Source organism: Etheostoma cragini, chromosome 13 (assembly GCF_013103735.1).
Source record: "Etheostoma cragini isolate CJK2018 chromosome 13, CSU_Ecrag_1.0, whole genome shotgun sequence".
In the NCBI taxonomy this organism is placed as follows: domain Eukaryota; kingdom Metazoa; phylum Chordata; class Actinopteri; order Perciformes; family Percidae; genus Etheostoma; species Etheostoma cragini.
The window spans coordinates 3,112,410-3,134,357 of NC_048419.1; the positions used below are offsets into that span (position 1 = coordinate 3,112,410).

The window sequence follows — 21,948 nt, forward strand, 5'->3', positions numbered from 1 at the left end:
GAATTTTTAGAAAAAATCTACAATCGTTGAGAAGACTAAAATAAATAATTGACGTTGCAAGACGAGATGTATCATCAGGCACATTTGTCATAATTTTGCCAGCAGAGAACATTTGGCTGTGGCTGTTACTGGGCCTCCTCCTCAGGGGTCCTTAGACTTAGAACTGGCTCTGAGGCATAAAACTCTTAGAGCAAGGCAGATTGAGTCAGTTGAATTTCAAACTGTCCTTGAATGAATCACTAAAGATGAATCATGCTGAATTAGTGGATTAAGTCAGTGATCACCCCAGCATGGCAACTCCTTTTTAATGTAACTCTATCTGACCACCATTATTTTGTATATAGTGAACATTTTCCAAAATGGATTGGAATGCATGGACGCAGGCAGTGATCTGATGATGTACAGGCTGGAGGATTCCTCTCCTCTAATTGCGCAGGATGATACCGCAGCTCCGCTACGGCTTCACACTCCAACCCACCTTAAAACGGGTCCCTATGGTGCTGCGTTCATTCCCTACGTGAAAATCGGGAAAATGCATAAACCCTTTTATGACACAGAAGTCGGAAACTTGCAGTTTCGGAGCCTGCATCGATCCCAATTCCTCCGACCCATACTAAATGTTGTGTCATGCATAAGCACATGCAGTCAAGCAATTGTAGTATTCCTGCCTTTTGAAAAAGCAAGACGCAGCCTATTTTCATTGCATTTATAGGATAACCACCTGTTTGATTTTACCATCTGTGGTTAGGACTGTTCCATTGTGAATGCGTAGTTACACACAGCTCACTACAAACGAACAACTGTATTAAAATTCGCGGCTGTCTTTGTAAGTAGGAAGTTTCAGTCATACCCAATTCTTACATAAATATTAACTTTTAAAAGTTACAAGTACCACAAAAGGTTTTATACTATAGGGCCTGATCATACTATGTTTGCCTTCTGTTTTATTATTTTTGACTGCAGCTTCCTGTGTTCTAACTTTATTATAAAAACGGTTAGGAAGTAGTATTATCTAAAATGAAATAAAGTTATCCTATACAATTGTATTATCGATATCATTGTCAATGTAATTTCGTTTAGTATAAAAATGCCAAGGGGTAAAAAGCTTTCTAGCCGCCATGAGCACTCTGAGGTGCTTTCCTCTGTCCAAAGTATGAAATCTCCGTGTATTTCGACATTCATGGAACGCAACACTCCAGCTGGGAAACCGACAGCGCAGGTGACCAATCAGCGGCCGGGACTTCTTCCCACGCACCTCATTGAAACCAGTGCGGAGGAGGGGCCGCAGTTATCTAGGAGCTCGCGCCTGGTTTCACTGCGTCGTGTGCTTTCGTCCCATTGGCGCAGGTGATCCGTCTCAGGATGCGAGAGGAGAGCGGAGGAGAGGGGAAGAGAGAGGGGAATGCGCCGATGGAAAAGTGTCCAGGGCTCGGTTAACAAGAAAACAGGATACCGGCCCGCTTCAGTTCGTTCTCGGGACATTCGGCAAAGAGGGATTCACCGAAAGGGGCACTTTGAGATATGATGAGGTTTATTTCTGGTCGGCAATAGTACTATGATTTGGTATGTGGTCACTTTGATAGCAAGTGTATTCAGCACCCGAGGAACGGCCGCTCAAGGTGAGTCGAAGTGCAGTATCTGTATCCAGCACGCCTATTGTTCAAGTTTTAACTTACATTTTTTCCTTTAAAAATCAACCTTTTTCCCGGTTGTCTGTTAGCTAACTTTGGACATGTCGCGTGTATGTTAAACACGTCATAGCTCACTTTACGCCATGAAGTCCATACGGACGTATGTGTGTTCATCACCGCACCTGACAGGAGCCGGTGGCAAATGATGAGGGAAACGGACCAAGTTAACCGTTACATGAATTGTAACGGAGCTTTACCACGGAGGATAGCCTAAAGGTAACTCTTTTGGTTAAACCTGTTTTTAAAGGAGGACAACCTTCCCACTGTAATACATCATGGCCACGCTTGTTAAATGGCACTATATCGGAGTTGTGAGGTTTTGGGCTTCCGAGTGGTTTTGCAGTCTGTTCGTTTTGACATTTCTCCCAAAATGTGTGAGTTTGCAGCTCCAGGACATAGGACTGTAGCAGCCGGCTACAGTGAGCTGCACCCTGGCTGCTAGCATTTCGTGAGATGTGAAGGCAAATGTGATTAGCATAGTGCGCTGGTGTAGATGTCATTAAAATGCTATGAGTGGTTTAACCTCTTCCTGGTGAGCCGTTTGTGCTAACGGTGAGTCAGTCCGACTTTGTCCGTTAGAGGGAGCACTTTCTGAGCCAGCACCGCGTCCCCAGCACACCCAGCCTGCTTCTCACTCAGCTATGTGTGATGCCACTTTGGCATACATGTGTGATGACTTCATGGGAGCCTTTGAACTATTTTCTACAAATGTAAATGGGCTTTTCTTGTGAAAAAGAGCATTTGTCATTGTTTGACAAAATGGCTCCATGGGCTAGAGCTCCTTCAACCATGCCACCTTGCAGCTGACCTCTGACCTCCTGTAGAGGGCTGAAAGAGATAGGTAATTGTTGTCTAAAAGCCAAAGCCACACTGATGGGGGGGAGAGGTGTGTCACCTCAGTTTCACCTTTCACAATCTCATAAAGAAGGCTGCAACTAATGGTCATTTTTAATTATATTATTAATTCCTTTTTTTATTAGGACAATGCACGTTAATCCAGATTTCTGTAAATACGCCAGACTCGGCTAATTTTCAACTGTAGTCCTAGTTAACTACAATCCATGTCTTTATGGTGGGAAGAAACCAGAGCACCCGGTCAAATCTGCTGATTATTGACTACAAAATGTCAGAAAATGATTATAATAGTAATAAAATGCAGATAACAATTTCCCAAAGCTCAAATTGAAATATTCATATTGCTTCTTTTGTCCAAACCCCAAAGGTTGAGAATACTATGATTGAATACTAAGAAAACCAGGAAATAGTCACATTTGAGAAGCTGAAACCAGTGTATTTTGATGATTTGTGCTTTAAAAACATTTTGATGATCAATAACCTATATATTAATTACAGCTCTAATACAACTCTAATTATGAATCACATCATGGATTGGTGGGAATTGTTGGGTTTCTGTAAATAACATCACAGAGTACGGTCTATACCTGCTCTTTTATGTAAAGCGCTGTGAGATAACTGTTGTGGTGAATTGGCGCTATATATAAATAAAATTGAATTGAATCATCCTCTAGTGGGCGGACCGGCGTATCACTTGGCGGTCCAACACTGGGCATGTGTGCATGTGTGCTTGTCTCTCATCGATGACGACAGGGACACGTGGTGAGGGAGTAAAGCTGTAGCAGCATTGCACTGTACCTTTTTTCTAAAAAGGAATCCCTGCTACTTTTACTTCCCTCCTTCCTTCCCTCCCTGCCACTCATCCTTAGAGGAGAGAAAATTGGGACAGCGTCTGTGCTTCAGCATCACTGATTAGATGATTAAGAAAGGAGCTCATTATGATGCAAACACACTTTTGACGCCAAATCTTGCAGGTTTATGTATGTTTATTTTTGTTGACATCCTTCTGGCATGCAGCATGGACTCGGCTGGCTGCACGGCAAACAGTAAGGCCTTAGTAATGTCCTGCCTAAAGAGGATACACTTAAGCATCTTCTGCCAAAAGAGGGAGACTAAGGGAGATGTTTTTAAGCGGCTTGCCCTCATCTCTTCCACGGTTGGGAGAGCGGGCAACTTGGCATAAATGAGCACTAACTTCAAACGCGACCAGACTTGTTTTGTAAAGACTGTCCCTTCCGTTAGTGTCACTGGTCATGCATATGGTCCTTGTCCCGTGCTTTAACACATGGAGCTCTCAGCATCTGCAGCATCCGTGCTGTGCACACACAGACACACAAACAAAGGCGAATACACTAGCTGTCAGAAGCTGCGCAGGGCAGCATCCTTCTGGCCGAGTGCTGCTGTCTCCAGCAGGCAGCTGGCAAATGCCTCGTCTTTTGCCAGTGATAACCCTGGACCTGAGCCAGACTGGATCTCTTTCTCTCCGTTCTCCATCCTCTCTGGTTTCCTCTCTTCCTCACCTGGTTTCATCTCTCTCTCCCTCCCTCCCTACTCTCACTTTTCCTGTCTGACTCAGGTCCTTGTCGCCATCCCATCCTCTTCCCGTCTCTCTTCTCTCCTGCTCCGCCCTGTCATCTTCCTCTTCCGTACACTCGGATGAACTTGTTTCCCTCCAGCTTTCAAGTGGCCTCTCTCAGCATGGCTGTGTAGCCAAGGGAAGGGAACATGGTGGGTTGTGTTAATGGAAGCTCAGGGCGCGCTCCACAGCAACCGTCTGCTGCCATTCGCACACACACACGCACTTGTTACCCCTACCCACGCACACATACACACACACAAAACATACACACACATGTCAACACACAAGCATCCCCTGGGGGAGCAGTGTGTCTTTAACCAGGATCTGAACATATGCCCACTGACAGGCCGTCTGCCCTGGACTAAGTTGGACTAATTATGATTAAGCTGTGAGATAAATGCCACTTGGTTGCACGAAAAATACATATGCCACAACATGCCTGGGGACTGATTAGGAGGAGGGGGTGATGCATAACTGGCAACATTTGAGTTTCAAAATCCATTGTTAAAGATGTAAGTAAATAATTACCCAGATGTATAATTGTTATTTGTCTCTTTGTTATGACAAAACATCAATCTATCAAAGAAACACTGCAGATTTTCAGTGGTACAAAACAAATACATTTTTATAAATTTATCATATCAAAAATTAAATCCAATAGCTGTTAAGAAATTGTTCTCCCGATCTGTAGGCCAAAAGCCAGGACTGCATGATTATTGTAATGGCAACCGCGATGTCACTCTGCGAATTAATTAAAGAAACAGGTGTGCACGAAACTCTAGTCTCTGTATGCGCTGTCGGGCGGGAATCACAGGGGGGACGTTTACTTCAGGGCCAATGCTCTTTGGGGGTAACACCCTTCACTATATCGTATTAACAACAGATGAAGCCACTGTGTCTTAAGAAGCTTGTTGTTAAAGCTGTAGCACGTAGTTTCTGTCCTCCCCATGAGGAATTCTAAGTAATGGCAACAACACTGTTGGCGCGTCCACATGATACAAGCCTTCTGTAACTGCGCACAGCCCCCGCCCCTTTCCCCCACGTTGCTAGTAGCCAAGGAAGACATTTTCTGAACATAGTCATACTGAGAAATCCAGAGAGAGTTATGTGGAGCTGAGAGTCTTAATTAGCTTTGGAGCAATTCATTTGGCAATGGCTTGTTTGTATCAGACGTTCTTTAATATCATAAAGTTACGCACTAAAGCTTTAATTCACTTAACATCATCTTTGTTATCTGTTGTCCTCTCGCTTTTCCCCTCACACAGACGCACTCGTACGCTAAGTACTCTGGACCCGCTCCTACCGCCCGTTACTACCAACCTGCGCTAACCACTCACACACTGATGTCACGTACTTAACGCACCTGCCATTCCCGCTCACTGATGCGCTCCCTCATAACAACGTCAAAAAAAGATAAGACCAACGGGAATCTCTGTTTAGGCAGCAGCGCGCGTGTCGTGTATGGTCTTGTAGAGTATCAGAAGTGAAGATTGTTTCAGAGCGGGCAGACTTTAAGCAGGGGGGTTAACCATCCAAAACAATAATTTGGGTTAGGACCTGTTGGTCTGTATGAAAACGGCATCTTAAAAACATGTCTCTTAACCTAAAAATATAGTTGTATGTAATGTCTTTTGTGGCTCTGGAGCCTACAAAGACCTACAGCTTGCTGCTATCTACCCTCTCTAGTCTCAGTAGCAATTTGATTACAACAATTTATCCTAAACTATGTTGGCCCAATGGAAGTTAGTTTGCAGTAGTTCAAATTACCTTCTGTATTGTTTTCTTTAGTGTGGTTGCCATGGTCACATGGACAAAAGAGATCAACCATCATGAACTCAGGCTGCACCAACATAGAACTGAGCCGGCCTCTCTCTCCCTAGTTGTGCTTATTTTGGGAACAATGGAAGTGGTGCTAGCCACTCGCTATCTGAGCACCTTTAAATCTCTCCATCCACTTTCTCTAGGAATTGGAATTAGTCGGATAACATTTAAAACTGACTCTGAAACACCGCTGTGTTCTGCACTTTAGACTTACATTTTGTAAAGCTGCAGCAATTGCAATTGATTAGTTGACATGTTCTTACATGGGGATATTTTCTCTATGATATTAAACCTTTTGTTTTGGACTTTTTGAAGACATCAGAAGTTGGCACCTTCAACTTTGGCAGAAATCAACTATTTTCTGACATTAAGAAACCAAGTGATTAATTGAGATACATATTCAATTAATTGTTAATGAAAATAATTCTTAGTTGCAGCCTGAAAACATTCCCAGTAATTCCTTTTCTAATAATTACATCATTTTCCCTTACTCTGAGTGCTGGTGCCTAATTAATTTTATCCCTGAAATGTCCCTGGTATCCCGTTTTTTTGATGATCCCTACAGTATGATCACTTAATGAGAGTTCTCCCAGTAAGTGGGTGGCTGCTTGGCAAAAACAAAGCTGCTGACCAAGAAAAGGCTTGTTCACAGCATGGTTTAAAATCCTGTGGGTGTTGAGCACTTTCTCACTGAAGGACTCTCATCGCTGTGTGTTGAGTGTTCTGTGTGGCTCGGGGCTCACAATACATTGTTTTAGCATCACCATTGCGATGTGAGAATGTGCAGGAGTCACATTGCAGGAAGTGTAACTTCAATGCTACAGTACAATTTCTTTTTTTTTGCTGCATGACACGAAAGGAAAACTTGCTGTTCTGATTATACATGTCTGATGTTACCGGCCGACGTTTTCCTTTAAGGAAGGCGGCCATGGGTTTGCTGTGGGAAGTGAAGCTCTCCCTTGTGTCTGTAGAAAAGTACTGTAAGTAGTGAAGCCATATCAGTCAGTGTATTGTTTGCTGCAAAGGAAAAAAAAGCACATATTTAGTGCATCTTTATCACGATGTCTCCCGACTATTCTTGCTGTTGCTAGATTAAAAGCTAGTTACCAGCTAAGAGGCAGGCTAAAGCTAATTGAGTCAACAACTTCGGTTTGGAGCTAGAAACAGAACACTAATCTACGAGAGAAGTTTGTGTCTGATATAACATAGTTTACTCAGATTTAAGGGTTCTTGGATACATGGAGTTTGTTGCTACTGCGTGACATGTAGGTTCTGCAAGCACAGCCAACCACCAGTAACAATCAGTGTTGATCAATTAATCAAACAACCAAAGCGGGCCCCGCTCGTCGACCACAACCTCAAAATGAACGAGGATCAGGAGGGGAGCAATGTCAGGGAGCCCCCTTATTTCAGGGGAAGTAACACGCATGCATTATTAGTATCATTGACTTCAGAATGGAATGATAGTAGAGTTTTATATAAATGCAATGGTGTGAGTTGACCATTGTAATAAAATTCCAAATCTACCCCTCCAAAAACATGTCAGGTGACTACTCTCAGCGCTCACTTGCTTCTGTGTTTTGTGCAGTGGGACCAATTGTAAAGCACAAAAGTTCAAGAAAGGATGGGTCACATAAAAAAGTTACTTTTTCCTTAATTATAATTTTTTATGCAAATACACTCTCCTACAATATCACCCTATTAATTTAAGAATGCCGAATTATATAAAAATAGAGCTATTCAAGTAATCTGAATTCAAGCTTTATTTTTCATGTTTCAATATATCACAGATTTTCTTTAATTCCAATGTCAGTTTTTTCCAAGTGTGGCTTTAGACACTTTAGGTTTTTATTAGGAATGCTCTGATCTGGCAAGGCAACATATTAGACAATAAAGCTTTTTGAATCTTGAATATAACTTGTCAGCATCTCTCCAGTTCACTTACATTTTTGACAATCTTCCAACCTGGACTTTGCCAGTGGACTTGAGGCCCAGTTGGATGAGGCTGCATCTTATCTGCATAACTCCCTCCAGTCTATTTTGATGCTTTCAGGACTTCAAAAGGCTCATTTATTTCTGGACTGCACATGTTTTTCAAAGTTTACGTGTAGGTGTATGCGTGTGTGCGTGTGTGTCCAACACTCAAGTTCTTGAATTGAGGTCACACATCCAGTTAAAATCAGAGGATGCATCCCAGCCTCTCCTTCACTGAGCCAATGCTCAAGGCATGTGGTGTGTAAAAAAAAACAAAAAAAACTCAACATTTTGTCCACAGTTGTTGATTGTTACTTTTAGACTTATCGTTCCCACTGTCAACTTCATCTGGAGTCAACATTTTTCATTGAGGTTGGAAAATTTGCACACTAGTTTACAGACTTGGAAGGCGCGCTACTCTTTATTTGTTTCACAAATCTTTTATTTTATTTGAAAGCAAAAGGAAGCAATAAGACATCGGATATGATGAGAGTTCTGTTTAGTTTAAAGATTTTCCCAAGGGGAACATTCTCTTCTAGTAGATTCAAGGATTCCCATCCTTGGCGCAGGTTTTCAGCATGGTACACACCTAGTGCCCCCCCCCACCCGTTTGAGACTGTCTTAGCCACTGTGTGGCTAAATGGGGCCTTGGGTGGCCAACGTATCGCCAAAACACCGTCTTGATCTATTTATGAACAGCTGTTTAGTTGTTGTAATTACTGGGCTGATAGTAAAAGGTTTCAACAAAATTAGCATGTGGTGTGTTTAGCTCAATAATCAACTGGGCTGTGAAGTAGGGCTGCAACTAACAATTATTTCCATTATCAATTTATTTTGACCATATTTATAATCTATAAAGTGGCCGAAAATAATGAAAAATGTCCATTCCAGTTTTGTAGAGCCCAAGGTGCTCTCTTAAATGTCTCGTTATGTCCAACCAACTGTCCAAACCCCAAAGAGATTCAGTTGACTGTGCTATAAAATGGAGAACAGTATAGAAAATACTCCATGGATCCATGGATCATGTATAGCCGTGCGGTACAATCTGCTGTGGACTGTTGGTGCTGCATGTACAGAAGCCTTCCCCCCCGCTGAGCCTAATGAAAAGTAGCACCCCGGTCGCCTTGGGCAAATGGCACACTTCGTAAAAGTCACCAACCTTTTAGATGGCAATCCACCTGGTATTTGGGCCAAGGAGCAGTGATTGGCGGCGGATGTCAGATCCCCCATCTCCCAGCCGCCTCTATTTTGGTTCAGTGAACTAATCTGCTGGGGCTAACCTTAATGTCACTGTATATTATTAACCCTCCTGTTGTCCTTGGGTCAAATTTGACCCCTTTAAAAAATGTCTATGTCTAAAACATGGGTTTCTTTTTAACCAAATTATCACAAAGAATGTATTGGATTCCTTACAACACAATTAATCAAACTCATCTGTATGTTCCTCTGATCTTAACTGGTAGTCAAAAGTATTCATATTTTCTGCTTTTTTAACTCAAATATTAGGTGCAATTCTATGTAAATGAGGGTAACTGACCATAAATACCCAAAAGTAGTGTAAAACTAGTGGTAGCAAGGTGGTGTTAGTGAAAACTAAAAAAAAAGTCAGAAAAAAGGACGAAAATGTCAAACGTTTGTCCATTTTTGACCCGGGAGGACATGCGCGGTGACCAATCCATTGGAGCACCTTTATTAAATACTATGACTTTACTGCTGTTGATTTTAAGTTCACTCCCTAAGTAGCTAATATAAGCTTGGACTTGTTTTTCGTAGCCCAGGAAATGTAAACAGAACAGCTGATTTTGCCTCAGGCTTTCAGTTAGCTGCATTTCGATTTGTCTGCATCATCACTCAGTGTCCTGGGGTGGTCACTTAATTCCATGCGGGGGAGGACGGTGTTGCTTATCTAGTATTGCCTTGCTGCTTCAATTATATATATCTCCTAAACGGAGCAGGGAGCCAGCAGAGAAGAATGTCTCGGCCCGCTGGTGTAGTTCAACATGGACATAGACAATATCTCGCTCATTGTCTCTTGGCTCACATAAAGACAGCTGCTCTGTTTCATCCAAAACGTTCTCTCCCCTCCTGGTTCCTTCACAGCTACGTCTCACATCTGTGATGTCTAAAATAGATTGCGGTAGTGGGAGATAAGTGTGTGCATGGTATACTGATCACGATATAGTATTTGATTTGGAGCCGCTCTCACAGCAAAGCACTTCGGGAAGGTATTGCTCTTTGGTATTTGTTCTGAATATAGTCTGTAGTGTCCTTTTTGCTGACTCATCTTGAATCGTTGCAGCTAGTAATTGCTGTAACTCTTCTGCTGCAGTCAGGATACACAGAATGGGCACATCATCAAAACATTGCCTAGTTGCATTGGTTACTTGTAATGCTACTGGGGAGTTTACATTAGGGAGAATCGCGTTAGGGTTGGCCAATCTATAGATATATGCTGCTACATATCACAATGTGACAGAACACAAGTGTTGTCTTTTCTTGGTTTTAAAGGCTGAATTACAGTAAAGTTATGTCATTTTCTGAACTTACCAGACTGTTCTATTATTTGATTTACCCACTTAGTCATTATATTCACATTACTGATGATCATATGTAAATATTTTGTGAAAGCACAAATATTCAACCCCAGAATATCACCGCAATATTGATAACGATGTAATTGTTCAAAAATATCGTGATTTTTTGGTGTTTTTTGTTGTTCAAACAGCCTATCCCTACCTCGCATCAAAGCACATATTTCTCTTAACGTGTTTATTTAGTCAACCATTTAAACAGAGGCACATGCATAAAGTATCAATGTCCAACTTTAATTTTAAAAATCTCAGTGAGCAGAAGAGAAACCATAGTAAGAGTGTACAGCCGTGCTAGAGGCTCTAGACGTAAGTGCAGCCACCCAAACAGATAAATGAAGCAACCTGCATTCTTTTTTATGCCGTAAATTGATAAATCCTACTTCACCTCAAGTGTTCCATTATGTGTGATGCTAATAGAGCTGAGCTTCAAAAATGGGGAAATATATTTTCCCATGTGGAAATACAATCACAGTTTTTCCCCGGTACTGTTGATACCCATACAATAATCATTTGGAGGATTTTAGTGGAGCAGTGTTTTTTTTTTGGTTTCCTGCTACTATGCATCTCGGTTTCTGTCCTGTTCTGTATACTTTCTCTGAATACTGCGCTTCATGCTCCCTCCCCTCTCCTCCTGCCATCCTGAGCTGGCTGGCTTCCTGTCTCATTTTACAGCCTGGCCTACTGATGCCGCACAGTCAGCTTCCTCCACGTCGTCTTCTCGAGACCCATTAAACATTCATTGGATAGGGCCATAGGATACCTCACCATAGCCTCAGCACTGCTACACTAAATTCAGCCCAAGATCTGAGATTCACACCCTAACCCTGATGCTGCAAATCAACAGGCACATTCTATAGGCATGGCTGCGTATTGGCCCCTTTGAGAGATGCAGTAGAATACATGTAATAGACAAACTGATTGATGATGTTGGTGTGGCACAGCATATGACACATGATCCCCTGGCTGCTGTGTGGCAGCAGTGTTGGAGGACATGGTTTGATACAACTGGCAGTGAATACCACAGAAAAATGACTGTTGTGGTTAGCAGTAAGTAGGGCCCAAATATTAAGAGCAGATAATGACTACCAGGATGTTTCCGTTTTCATTTATCTGTACTTTCAGAGTTGTAAGAGAAAACAAAAAGCAAATCCAACTACCAGCGTGCTTGGTCTTATAAAAAGCAAAGCAAATACTGTAGTTCAGTGGCACAAACTACCCGGCTGTATGTGGAAAATAAAGGTTTGCGGCCCGACGCCCAAATCACAGAAGGTGTGTGTGTTAATGTTAACGTCAAAAACAATTAGTGGCGTTACAAAGCAATTTGTGTCAACCCGTTATTATCGCGCCGATTTTGACAGCCGTAGAAATAACCAAAACTTGTCAATGAAAAATATTGTTTATTCAGAATTCTGTTACTCATGTAAGAAGCTGTGCATGTGCATTAGTTTCAGCCCTGTGCCCATCCATGACTCTCAATCACCCCTGAAGGGTGAGGCAGATGGATCAGCCTGCTGGTTCCAAGGTGTCAAGTAACAATTTTACTTGGCGTGTTGCTGACATGAACCGTTTGTAATCTTTCCATCAAAAGGTCAGATCACTCTTGTCCAAGAAACAATGCAGACACAAGACTCAAACATGAACAGCTCTGGTAATTCACTAAAATATAGTAAATATCACAGAGCTGCTTGGGGTGAATGTCTAATGGAACAGTGTGTGGTTTCATATGTCAATGATCCAGGAAGCTTATGGAAAACAGTTCGCTTTCTGGGAAGACGTAGAGGAACATTGTCTGCGTTCAGAGCAGATCGAGTGTGCTGTGGACATGAGGTGAGCAAGGAATGGCTGTCATGTCTAAATAGAGACATATTAGGGGAGCTGGCATTTTGTCTCCTCTACCTCCAGCTAAAATGTGCTTACTGTGAAAATTGAACGATCGCATTTTGCAAGCAATACAAGATTTGTCCTACATATCTGGCATGAATCCTCATCAGAGTATGCTGTTCAGTATCTTCTACAGTTGTAATGTATGAGCTTTTCTTCAGCCACACATTACTGCTAAATAAGCAGCCATGCACACGGGAGTCCCCCCCAAACAGCCATAGGCTTCAAGATGGCCGCCGGCTCCTGAGCCCTTAACTTAGTCAAATCTGGATTGGACATTTGTTTATTGATTGTGGTTGGCAAACACAAGTCAGGGCTATGGAAACAGATGGTGACTAATCAGAGTGACGGCTCATATAACTAGAGAGATTTATTTCAGTGTGTTCCCCCTGGTGTCTGCTAGATGCACACTTCACACCGCACAGGCTGAATGTCGTGGATTGTTTAGATGTGTCTTTTGAAGTGCTGCTGCTAAATTTGTTGGTTCAAGGGCAGAAGTGTTGGCATGATAGCAGCTGTACATGACCTGTGCTTGTTGAGAGAAACATTACAAATCATGTCATTTGGCATCATGGCATGCCCCGCTGGTGCTGCAGAAAACATACTTTAAACTGTCTTAGGGTTAGGGTTACAGCAACTACTTAAAAGACAAAAAGGTCCAGGGTGCTCAGGAAGTTCAGTCGGGAATTTAATTGAGCATAGAAAAAATAGGAAAGCCAAGGCACTCTTCTTCAAAATTATTTAAAAAGCCTTTATTTTACTGACTATTTCATAATAGAAAATGTAAAAGACATAAGGAGAAGCAACCCACGGGTAGCAACACAGACGTTCCTGACTGTGTGTTTGAATGGGAAACCCTCTCCAATCTAGTCGGCTTTGCAACCCAGGTCGCCAGGTGGGTTGGATCAGGGTAAGACAAGGGTTGATTTCAATGTGAATTGCGCACAACCCGGGTTGCTACCAACCGGGGCAGGAAAAGTATGTTTAGTGGGAAAAGAGAGTGGGGCAGTCGGGCAGCACATTTTAATAACATGTCAACAACACAGATCTTGTCTCACTAAGCTTTATGCGCTTTTACACAAGCAGCTTCAACAACTGTACGCTGCAACAGAGCGTTAGCAGAGTTTTACAGACAAAACTGTGTATGTAAAAACTCTGTAAAACTCTAATCATGGGTTAGATTGAACTGCCTGACATTCTAACCCATTGTTAGAATGTCAACGTATGAAAATAAGTTTTGTAAAATTCTCTTGGAATCTCAGCTCTCACTCGAGACAATCGCACGTCTGCAGACTGCAGTTCAGTGTGCCTGCTAAGGAGCGTAGCGCAAATCTCTGTTTTTTCTCTCTCTGTCTTTTCTCAAAATGAGTTGTGAAGCCAACAGAAAAACCCAACTTTGCTTTTAATAAAGTCAACCAAAGAGAAATAATCTCCCCTCGTCTTAAAATAGTCAAAAATCGATACTAGAGGAACCCCTTTGTCCAGCTGCTGCAGAGGAGGAGAAATTAGTCTGCACAAAATCATCTGTTACTGTTTGACGATTATTTGTACTTTAGTGCATAATCACTGCAAAATATTTAAAGTAAACTTTATTTTGCTCTTTTTACTGTCCAATGTTAATTTCAAGTAGCTACAAAACATTAGTTCTGCAGCTGTACAGCTGGACTGAAGTATGTGACAAGTTAGCTGTTCACTGAATATGACGTGTTGAGCCCCGCCTGTTTCTAGCACTTAAGTTAATTGTTATGCATTGCTCCCTGGTTGTGACCCATGTGATTTCTGAAGTGTCATGACCAGGGATATACCCCTGTTGACTGGCTTGGTTTGAATTTCTAAAAAAAGGGTTAAACACTGATCATAATAATCAGAGGAAGATGTGAGACAAACAGAACTATCAGGGAAGTAATGTAGAACAGAAAGCTGTTGATTTGTATTCAGCATCAACCAGTTCACTGAAGGGTTTTGGTCAAAGCTTACATCAGGCCTTAAAGTAATCTTTAGAAGCAGTCAAAAAGAGCAGCCAGTGGTTTTGGCTGACACGAGAGGATACCAGCTACTGTACCAGCCCAAAGTGAACTCCATCATAGCTAAGTTATGTAATGGCACAGACACATGTAGGCATTCACTGCCAACAGTTACTGGAAGTGTGCTGGTGCAGTGTGATTGGTGTGGTTTTCGGAAGTGTTGATTTGTCTCTCATTAACTCGATTTCTCTTGATCTGTTGCCTTTGACATACTTAACCCTCCTGTTGTCCTTGGGTCAAATTTGACCCCTTTTCAAACTGTCTACATCAGAAATATAGGTTTCTGTTTAATAAAATTACCACTCGTAAAAAGGATGGTCTCCATTCATCGCTCTTTGCAAATTTAATTGATCACTGTCATTGAATTTCGGGTGAAAATTGAAATGAATACAATTCAATATTCTGACTAAACTTATCCACTCAACACATATTCCTCTAATCTTAACTATTAGTCAACATAGTTAATACTTTCTGTTATTTATTTACTCAAATATTAGGTGTTATATGAGGTTTATTGACCATGAATCTCAAAAAGAACTAAAAAAAGTCAGAGAAGTGGACAAAAATGTCATGTCAGGAGGACAACACAAGGGTTATTATTATGTATTGCTGCAATGAAATCAATTAACAAAAGGTAACAAGCGATCAGGTTGATCACAGCTTTCAGAAAGCTTTCTGTGTCACGCAGGAAGTTCAACTGAGTCTGGATTTCTTTGGACTACCTGCGTTCACGCTGACTTACAGCCAACATGATGAAGCTGTTTTTTTAACTGGTTTACAATCTCGCTACGAGCATGTTCTTTTGAGAGTTCTTAAGCACCGCTGTCAGAACCATGAGAGGAGCACTTAATATTATATGAAAGTAAAATGAAAGTGGTATTAAGAAGCTAGAATCTATAGGAATAATATCCAAATATTACAAATAAAGTCATAATATCAGGCTGAAAATAAGAATATAAGGCCATAAGCAAGTGTGAGAATTATTACATTCTTGACATTTTCAACACAAATGCCATTTTTGTCTCATGATTAACAAACTTTATGAATAAGTGGTCAGGCTGTTTCTGCTGAGGGGCAGCTTCAAATAGTCCATACAAAAAAGACTCAAACAAAAGAATAGAGTAGCTGATACGGTCTATCTGGCTATTTTTTTAATTTAATGTGGATTTCTTTTATAATAATAAAAGGTTAAAGTGGGTGTACCCTTTATCTACAATAACATATCTCATTGAAGTCTCCTCAAAGTCTCCTTATGTTATGCTGAGCTGCAGAAATGGAATAAGAGCGAAGGTTATCTAGGCTGTCCAGAATTCTGTTTTAGAACCAAAGAAAATTGGCACTTGGTGTTAAAATCATTCATTAATTAAGTTATTCATTAGTGTAGACGTTGATCTATTAGTTAGAAGTTTGTTTTATTCCCAGAGTGGACACTTAACCATATCTCGGCCATAATTCATAGAAAACAATTGTTGTATCTGCGATATGATTCACATGGTAAACAAAGTGATTTACAAATCTATAAAATGCCGCATTCTCTTTTTCTTTTCTGGGAGTAATTATCAGTTTAAAGTCCACCTTACAGATTAGTCTTTCATGGAGAAAAAGTTTGGCTTGTAAAAAGCCAGATATCAAAGACTCATTCAGAATAGAGAGAAAGCTGGCAGCATATAATTTCCGAGCAATAGGGAGCACAGTGCAAACACAGGTTGTTGGGGCATGTACAGCAAAGAGGTACAACGTCCAATATATTATTTAGAGTAATCAGGGTGAAGTGTGACATTAAATATGAACAAGTAACTGATGGGGTATCCCAGACCAATGGAAAGCTAACAATATGTCTTAAATCCATAAATCATAAAGAAAAAAGTGAGAAATGTATTAAAAACTCCAAGATGGACAACCTGTGTATTTTACAGAGAGAAAAGGTTCCATAGCAACAATCCCTAAAAGTGACAGCTGATCCATCCATACATCTCTAAAACAATGTTCACTGTAGAAGACATTTTGTTGTGGATCAGCCCGTCACCTTTGGACTCAAAACATGCTGGCCAATCATTGTATACTACTTCTGTACTGCTTGTCTTTCCCATAATCATGTGATGGGCACATGGCAAAGTGAAAGACCAAAGAATCTAAAAGGAAAACACTAAAGCAGATTTAACGAGACACTGAACACTGTCTAAAACCTACGCTGCAGGTATCCACGGCTGGACTCCGTTTACCCTTTGCATGAACTATAAATCCAGGAAACCCAATATTCTAAACAAATTGCATGCGCTAATCCATTAAAAATCACCAACTTACACTTCACGGAGCATATCATCTCCCCTAATTTAGATTCTGAACGTTTGTTCAAATTATTTTCAGGTATTTTTTTATTTGGCTCTCTGTCATTTTGTGGTAAACTGAAACTGTCTGTGATTTATTGAGGTGGGTTCAGTGAGAGCTGTAGGGACTCTACCAGCTAATATTGGCTGAGAGCTTAATGTTGATTCCAAGTTCTTTGTCTAATTCAAGGACGTCATTTGATTCAATAGGAATATAAACCTGAGTGCGCACGTCAGAGGCGATTGCCAACCATTTGTCAGCAAAAGTGCGACTGTACCACTACAGTAATAGTCTTTACCGTTTCCATAGCTGTGCTAATACATCTAAAGGCTGTTCAAATCATTGCTCATCACAAACCTTTTGATTGAATCTGTGGTAAATATTCTAAACACAAATTCTCTTTGTATCAGTTTCACTCCATGGATAAGGTGTAATATGTATCTGTTGTGCTTAAAATCAATAATATTTGTAACACAAGGTACACTTAGCTTTTTCTAGAGCTTTCAACCATTTTGGCCTGGGGAGACACAGATACCTATCCAAAAGGTCAAGAATGAAGCTCCAATCTTAACTTTGGAGTGTAGACTTTAGACAGTTTGAAACACGTTTGATAAGATGAGCCAATGTATTTAAACAGATCCAACTGATTGTTGAGTGATGGGACATGTGCTACAAACTGTTGTGGTTTTATTGTGGGTTATTACATTTATTTATTAAATACCCGGGCATGGTACGCTACACCGGGTCAGCTTAACTGGGACTGAGCCTGCTGGAAGGAAGTGGGCCGGTTTGCACCAGTGTGATCTCTTAACATGCCCAGGTCTGTTTATACCTTATTAATTGTAGTTGGTGATGTAATTACCCTGATTGTTTGCATTGCAGTGTGAGTACAAGGAATACCGGAAGTGATGAATTGTTATCATGACCTGTTCCCAGTTTCTTTGGAAGGAAAGCAAGTGAGGCAGGCAGAAGCTTGTAATGCATGCTGACAGCCAAACATATGCAAAATGTCTGTGTACACCTTTCATGACAAGAATGCATCTCTCCATAGTCAACCCATAATGTGCAGCATTTATTCCGATTAGTTCTCCGTCACATACTGTTCCAGGCTTCACTTGGAAGGGTTCCAACACTCGCTCTCTGTGGCAGCCCTGAGTTGATTAGGGCGTTCTCACCTCCCCAAACCAATTTTACAGAGGGTGTAGATGTGTCAGTGTTGGATTCAATTTCAGTATGGCAGGTGTAAAAGCGCCTGAAGAGAACACAGAAGCTTCATCTTAACAGCAGCAAGAGTGTCAGTTAAAGCTGAACACAGCAACACTTTTACTATCCCTGCTTTTACAAGACCTTTGTAGTGCACACAATGCCACACTTATGTAATTTTAACCAAAGCTGCATTCTGCAGCTGTAATATAAAAAAGAAAAGAAAATGTCTTTAACCTTTGTGTTGTCTTCCCGTTAACCATGAACTTGCAACTGTCATACCATCTAGATGTTGTCAATTGGTGTCAAACAAATAGTAAAATTACAATAATATGTGTAAAACCTAATTGTATAATTCAATTTAAATGATGCATATGTAGTAATGTTTAAATTAAACACTGCTTTGAATGTGAGATGCAGAAATTACATGTCACCCCGCTCGCCTGTACTTTACCCTCACATAGAATGTGTGTCAGTAGTCAAAAAGAAATTACACAATGTCTCATTGAAACTGGCTGATAGTTTATTATGTTCCCCATTTATACAGCTAACACCATCAATGAATATGTGCCTTCAGGAAGGATTTTTAAAGTTCCAAGTTTCCAATGCCAATCTAAACTTTGCTGCTTGCACAGGAAAATGTTAAAGGTGCACTATGGGGTCCTGCATGGTCACTTCTGTTGACGTTCCAAGTAAAGTTCAAACAACACAGAGCAGGCTCGCCCCTCCCCCTATGTTTCTGTAACGGTCATGACAAACAGATTAAATGTCACTAACAACCACCCCCCTCCCAAAACCATCCAATCACCATGGTTTGTTGTGTTTTTGTGCCTATCCTGTGCCACTAATGTTTGTTTGTGTCAACGTCCCCGGTGTTGTCTCTTTTTCACCGTGTACTCAGGAGGCGGGCAGCTAGCGGATCAAGGAGAGATGTCTAAGATTTGAGACAAAAAAAGGAATCACGTTGGAACCATGCAAGAACTCATACTGCACCTTTTAAGGTAGAATTGTTGGCATAGCTGCTAAAGGATAAGGTTATTTCTCATCAGCAGTTATTTCTTCAGCTTGTCATTGACTTCTATAGAGACAGGCTTCTTTTTGGAGCCAGGGGAGTTGCCCCCTGCTGGAAATGAGATAGAATGCAATTTTACGGCATTACTTTTATGACCTGGAAGCTTCTTCCATTATGTTTTGTCCATTATTTGTTGCAGTCTATGGTCAGAGAACACTGACATCTGAAGGTTTTTCAGGAATTTTTAGGACACTGATGATAATTTCATTTATTTATTAAATTTTTCAGGACAATGCATATTAATGGACATTTACAACAGTATGCGTTAAAATGCCAGATGTAGCCCGAGGGCTAATTTTCGTCTGTAGTACATTAGGCCGGTTGAAGTTCACAATAGACAATGTCATACAATAGTAACATTTGATATATAAAACAAGGAGAAAGCAAAGAGAGAGAGAAAAAACAACAACACAACAACACAAAAAACATGCTCTACTTGGTTAGAGGTGTTTGCACGTTTGGTTAGCTCTAAACTACAACTTTACCTGGCTCTTAAAGGTGGCCAAAAGCATCAGCACCAGGAAGTGGGTCATGGAGAAGGACAGGATTAATGGACAAAATACTTAGTGAACATCAACACATGCTGACAGCAACACCACGATAGAACTGGCTGAGCTGTAGTCTGTGTTTAATAGTTGTTGTCTGACAGACACCAGACGGAGTCACCTTGACCAGTGGCTTCAGCTGTTTGCATGCACTAACAACGAATGGAAACCGCATCCAGGATTAAATCCCTTGCTGTCCAAACTACTCAATGTTTGCAGTGTAACTATAGCAAGGCTGCCACCAACAAAACTTCTGCTTTGCTTTATTCCACATGTGTTACAGGAGGGATCAGATGCCTCTGCACCCTGGAAAGATCTTGGCGGCTTCCGAATGATGAGGGTGCATGCTTGAGAGTAGGAGACCAGAATTAGGTCAAGTCTCCCACCCTTTGGTGTAGCATTAATGTTTTAAGCCACCCGTATATCTAAGGGTTGTAGCTCAAGCTGACAATTTCCCTGCTGATTTTTGGTTTTCTTTCCATTCAATTTGAGCTTCAAACACACTCATTTTCGGTCACTGCTCTTCCCAAATAAATGATTTCTTTCTGCAAGAATGCACAATATACTTTAGTTCACATGGTTTTGTACATTTTGCTTTATTGATCTAAAACTGTACTTGTCTTTGATTCCACGCAGGGGAATACAAGCTCTTAATAGCTTCTTCTAATGCTTTTGGGTTAGGAGACTATTTTGATGCCGTTTTTAAAAGTCCCTCTTTGGACTTATAAATGCAGAGGTTTTTGTTTGTTGTGCTCAGTCATCTTATTAGTAGTCTGTGTAAGTACCACTTTATTTAAGTGACGGAAACAATGTTTTACATGGGTAACAACAGGGTGGGCTTTACTTTAAATCTGCTGCTGCGTAGTAATTTGTAATGTACTAAGATGAGAGTCAAATCTCATTGAAATCTCATTTTCATTCTTGAGAGCAAGAATGAGTCTTGGTCATCAAAAATCCATCTTAGTTTTCATTGCTTGCTATTTGACATTTGCAACTCATGCTGTGAATGCTTTTGTAGCCGTTGCATAACACAATTCAAGTCTCCATATTTTGGTAGCAGATGTTTGAAGGAGTTTAAAGGCCAAGTGACGGTAAGAAAGAGGAAATGTTCTAGTACAATACACACTCTGTGTGTGAATTACTGAGCTTTCATACACAAACTTGTACTATTTTTTGAAAACTGATTGAGGTGAGCCTGCTGCAAACAGGTTCATGTGTTGTGTTGAGCAGTGACCGATGAAGCACATGTGCAGTGGGACGGGTGTTTAAAGAAGAAGGGTCATTATATGCTCCCTATTCATTGTTCGTCACTTTGGCTTGGTGGAGTGACTGGCAACAGCCTCCATTCATTTCACAAGGCTGTAGTTTTATTTTTGCCACCTCTGATTTCAACTTTTAATAAGAAACAGGAAGACCAGGTGCAAGTATAATAGGCTGTATGATAATGTACTGACCTTGCTATAGCTATCAATAATTCATGTTGTATTGTGCAAAAATCTCATTTATTTTTCATTTTTGTTGGCACTTAGCAGAGTGGGCCAGTTGTCCCTGCTAGACAGAGCCTCGATGGAGCCAGGGGTGCAGCTGACACAGGGATGGGGACGCTTGAGTATATTTAGGGTTGCCAACAGAGTCTGAGCTGAAATAGTACTGTATGGTGGAGTGTTTTGTGTGTTTGGTAATGAGCCATAATTGCATTGTTTATTCATTGCATTCTGTGCAATTTACATGCACAGTCTCATTTGTCACCTTGTATAAATATAGAAATGCAGTTTTCTGTAAAGCTTCACTGTGGAAATACGCCTGTCTGTGCTGTCACATAGTGTAATACTGATATACAGTACATCCTGTTATACTGTTATATAACAGAGAAAGAACAGTTAATCTTTGACACACCAAGACCTGATAAAAAATATCACTCATAAATCACACAGTATTTTTGAATTGCAGTGTACTGGAGCATTATAAAGGAGAGTATAACATGAGAGAATGGGAAGAGAATTTATTCCCCTAAAAGGGCTTGAGAGACTGGCGGAAATACATGTTTCCATCATTTATAGTTATATAAAAGATGTGTACTGTGTGTGTGTGTGTGTGTGTGAGTGTGTGTGTGTGTGTGTGTGTGTGTGTGTGTGTGTGTGTCTGCACCTAGTGCATCAGTCTTACTGTGCAAAAGTCTTAGGCAAGTGTGAAAAAATGCTGGAAACTAAGAATGCTTTCAAAAATATAACTAATGATTGTTTGTTTTTATCAATTTACAAAATGCAAAGTGAATGAACAGAAGAAAATCTAAATCACATACATTTTTGGTGTTACTACCCTTTGCCTTCAACCAGCATCAGTTCTTATAGGTACACTTGCAAAAAGTCGGACAGCGTTGAGGA

General features: G+C 40.9%; 1 protein-coding gene and 1 long non-coding RNA gene across 6 annotated transcripts in view; both read left to right on the top strand.

Annotated features, from left to right (window-relative positions):
- The first annotated feature begins 1,310 nt into the window (after positions 1–1,310).
- Positions 1,311–21,948, top strand: part of LOC117955259 (protein turtle homolog B-like) — a 105,441-nt gene continuing 84,803 nt past the window's right edge. For all 5 annotated transcript variants that reach the window (XM_034889622.1, XM_034889625.1, XM_034889623.1 and 2 more), the window contains exon 1: positions 1,311–1,619. In XM_034889622.1, coding sequence (XP_034745513.1) covers positions 1,556–1,619 — 64 coding nt within the window. In that variant the 5' untranslated portion in view covers positions 1,311–1,555. The remainder of the gene's footprint in view (positions 1,620–21,948) is intronic.
- LOC117955284 lies at positions 9,261–13,370 on the top strand. Its single transcript, XR_004659001.1, has 4 exons — positions 9,261–9,273; positions 9,384–9,389; positions 12,222–12,227; positions 13,288–13,370. It is a non-coding gene; the product is annotated as an uncharacterized LOC117955284 (long non-coding RNA).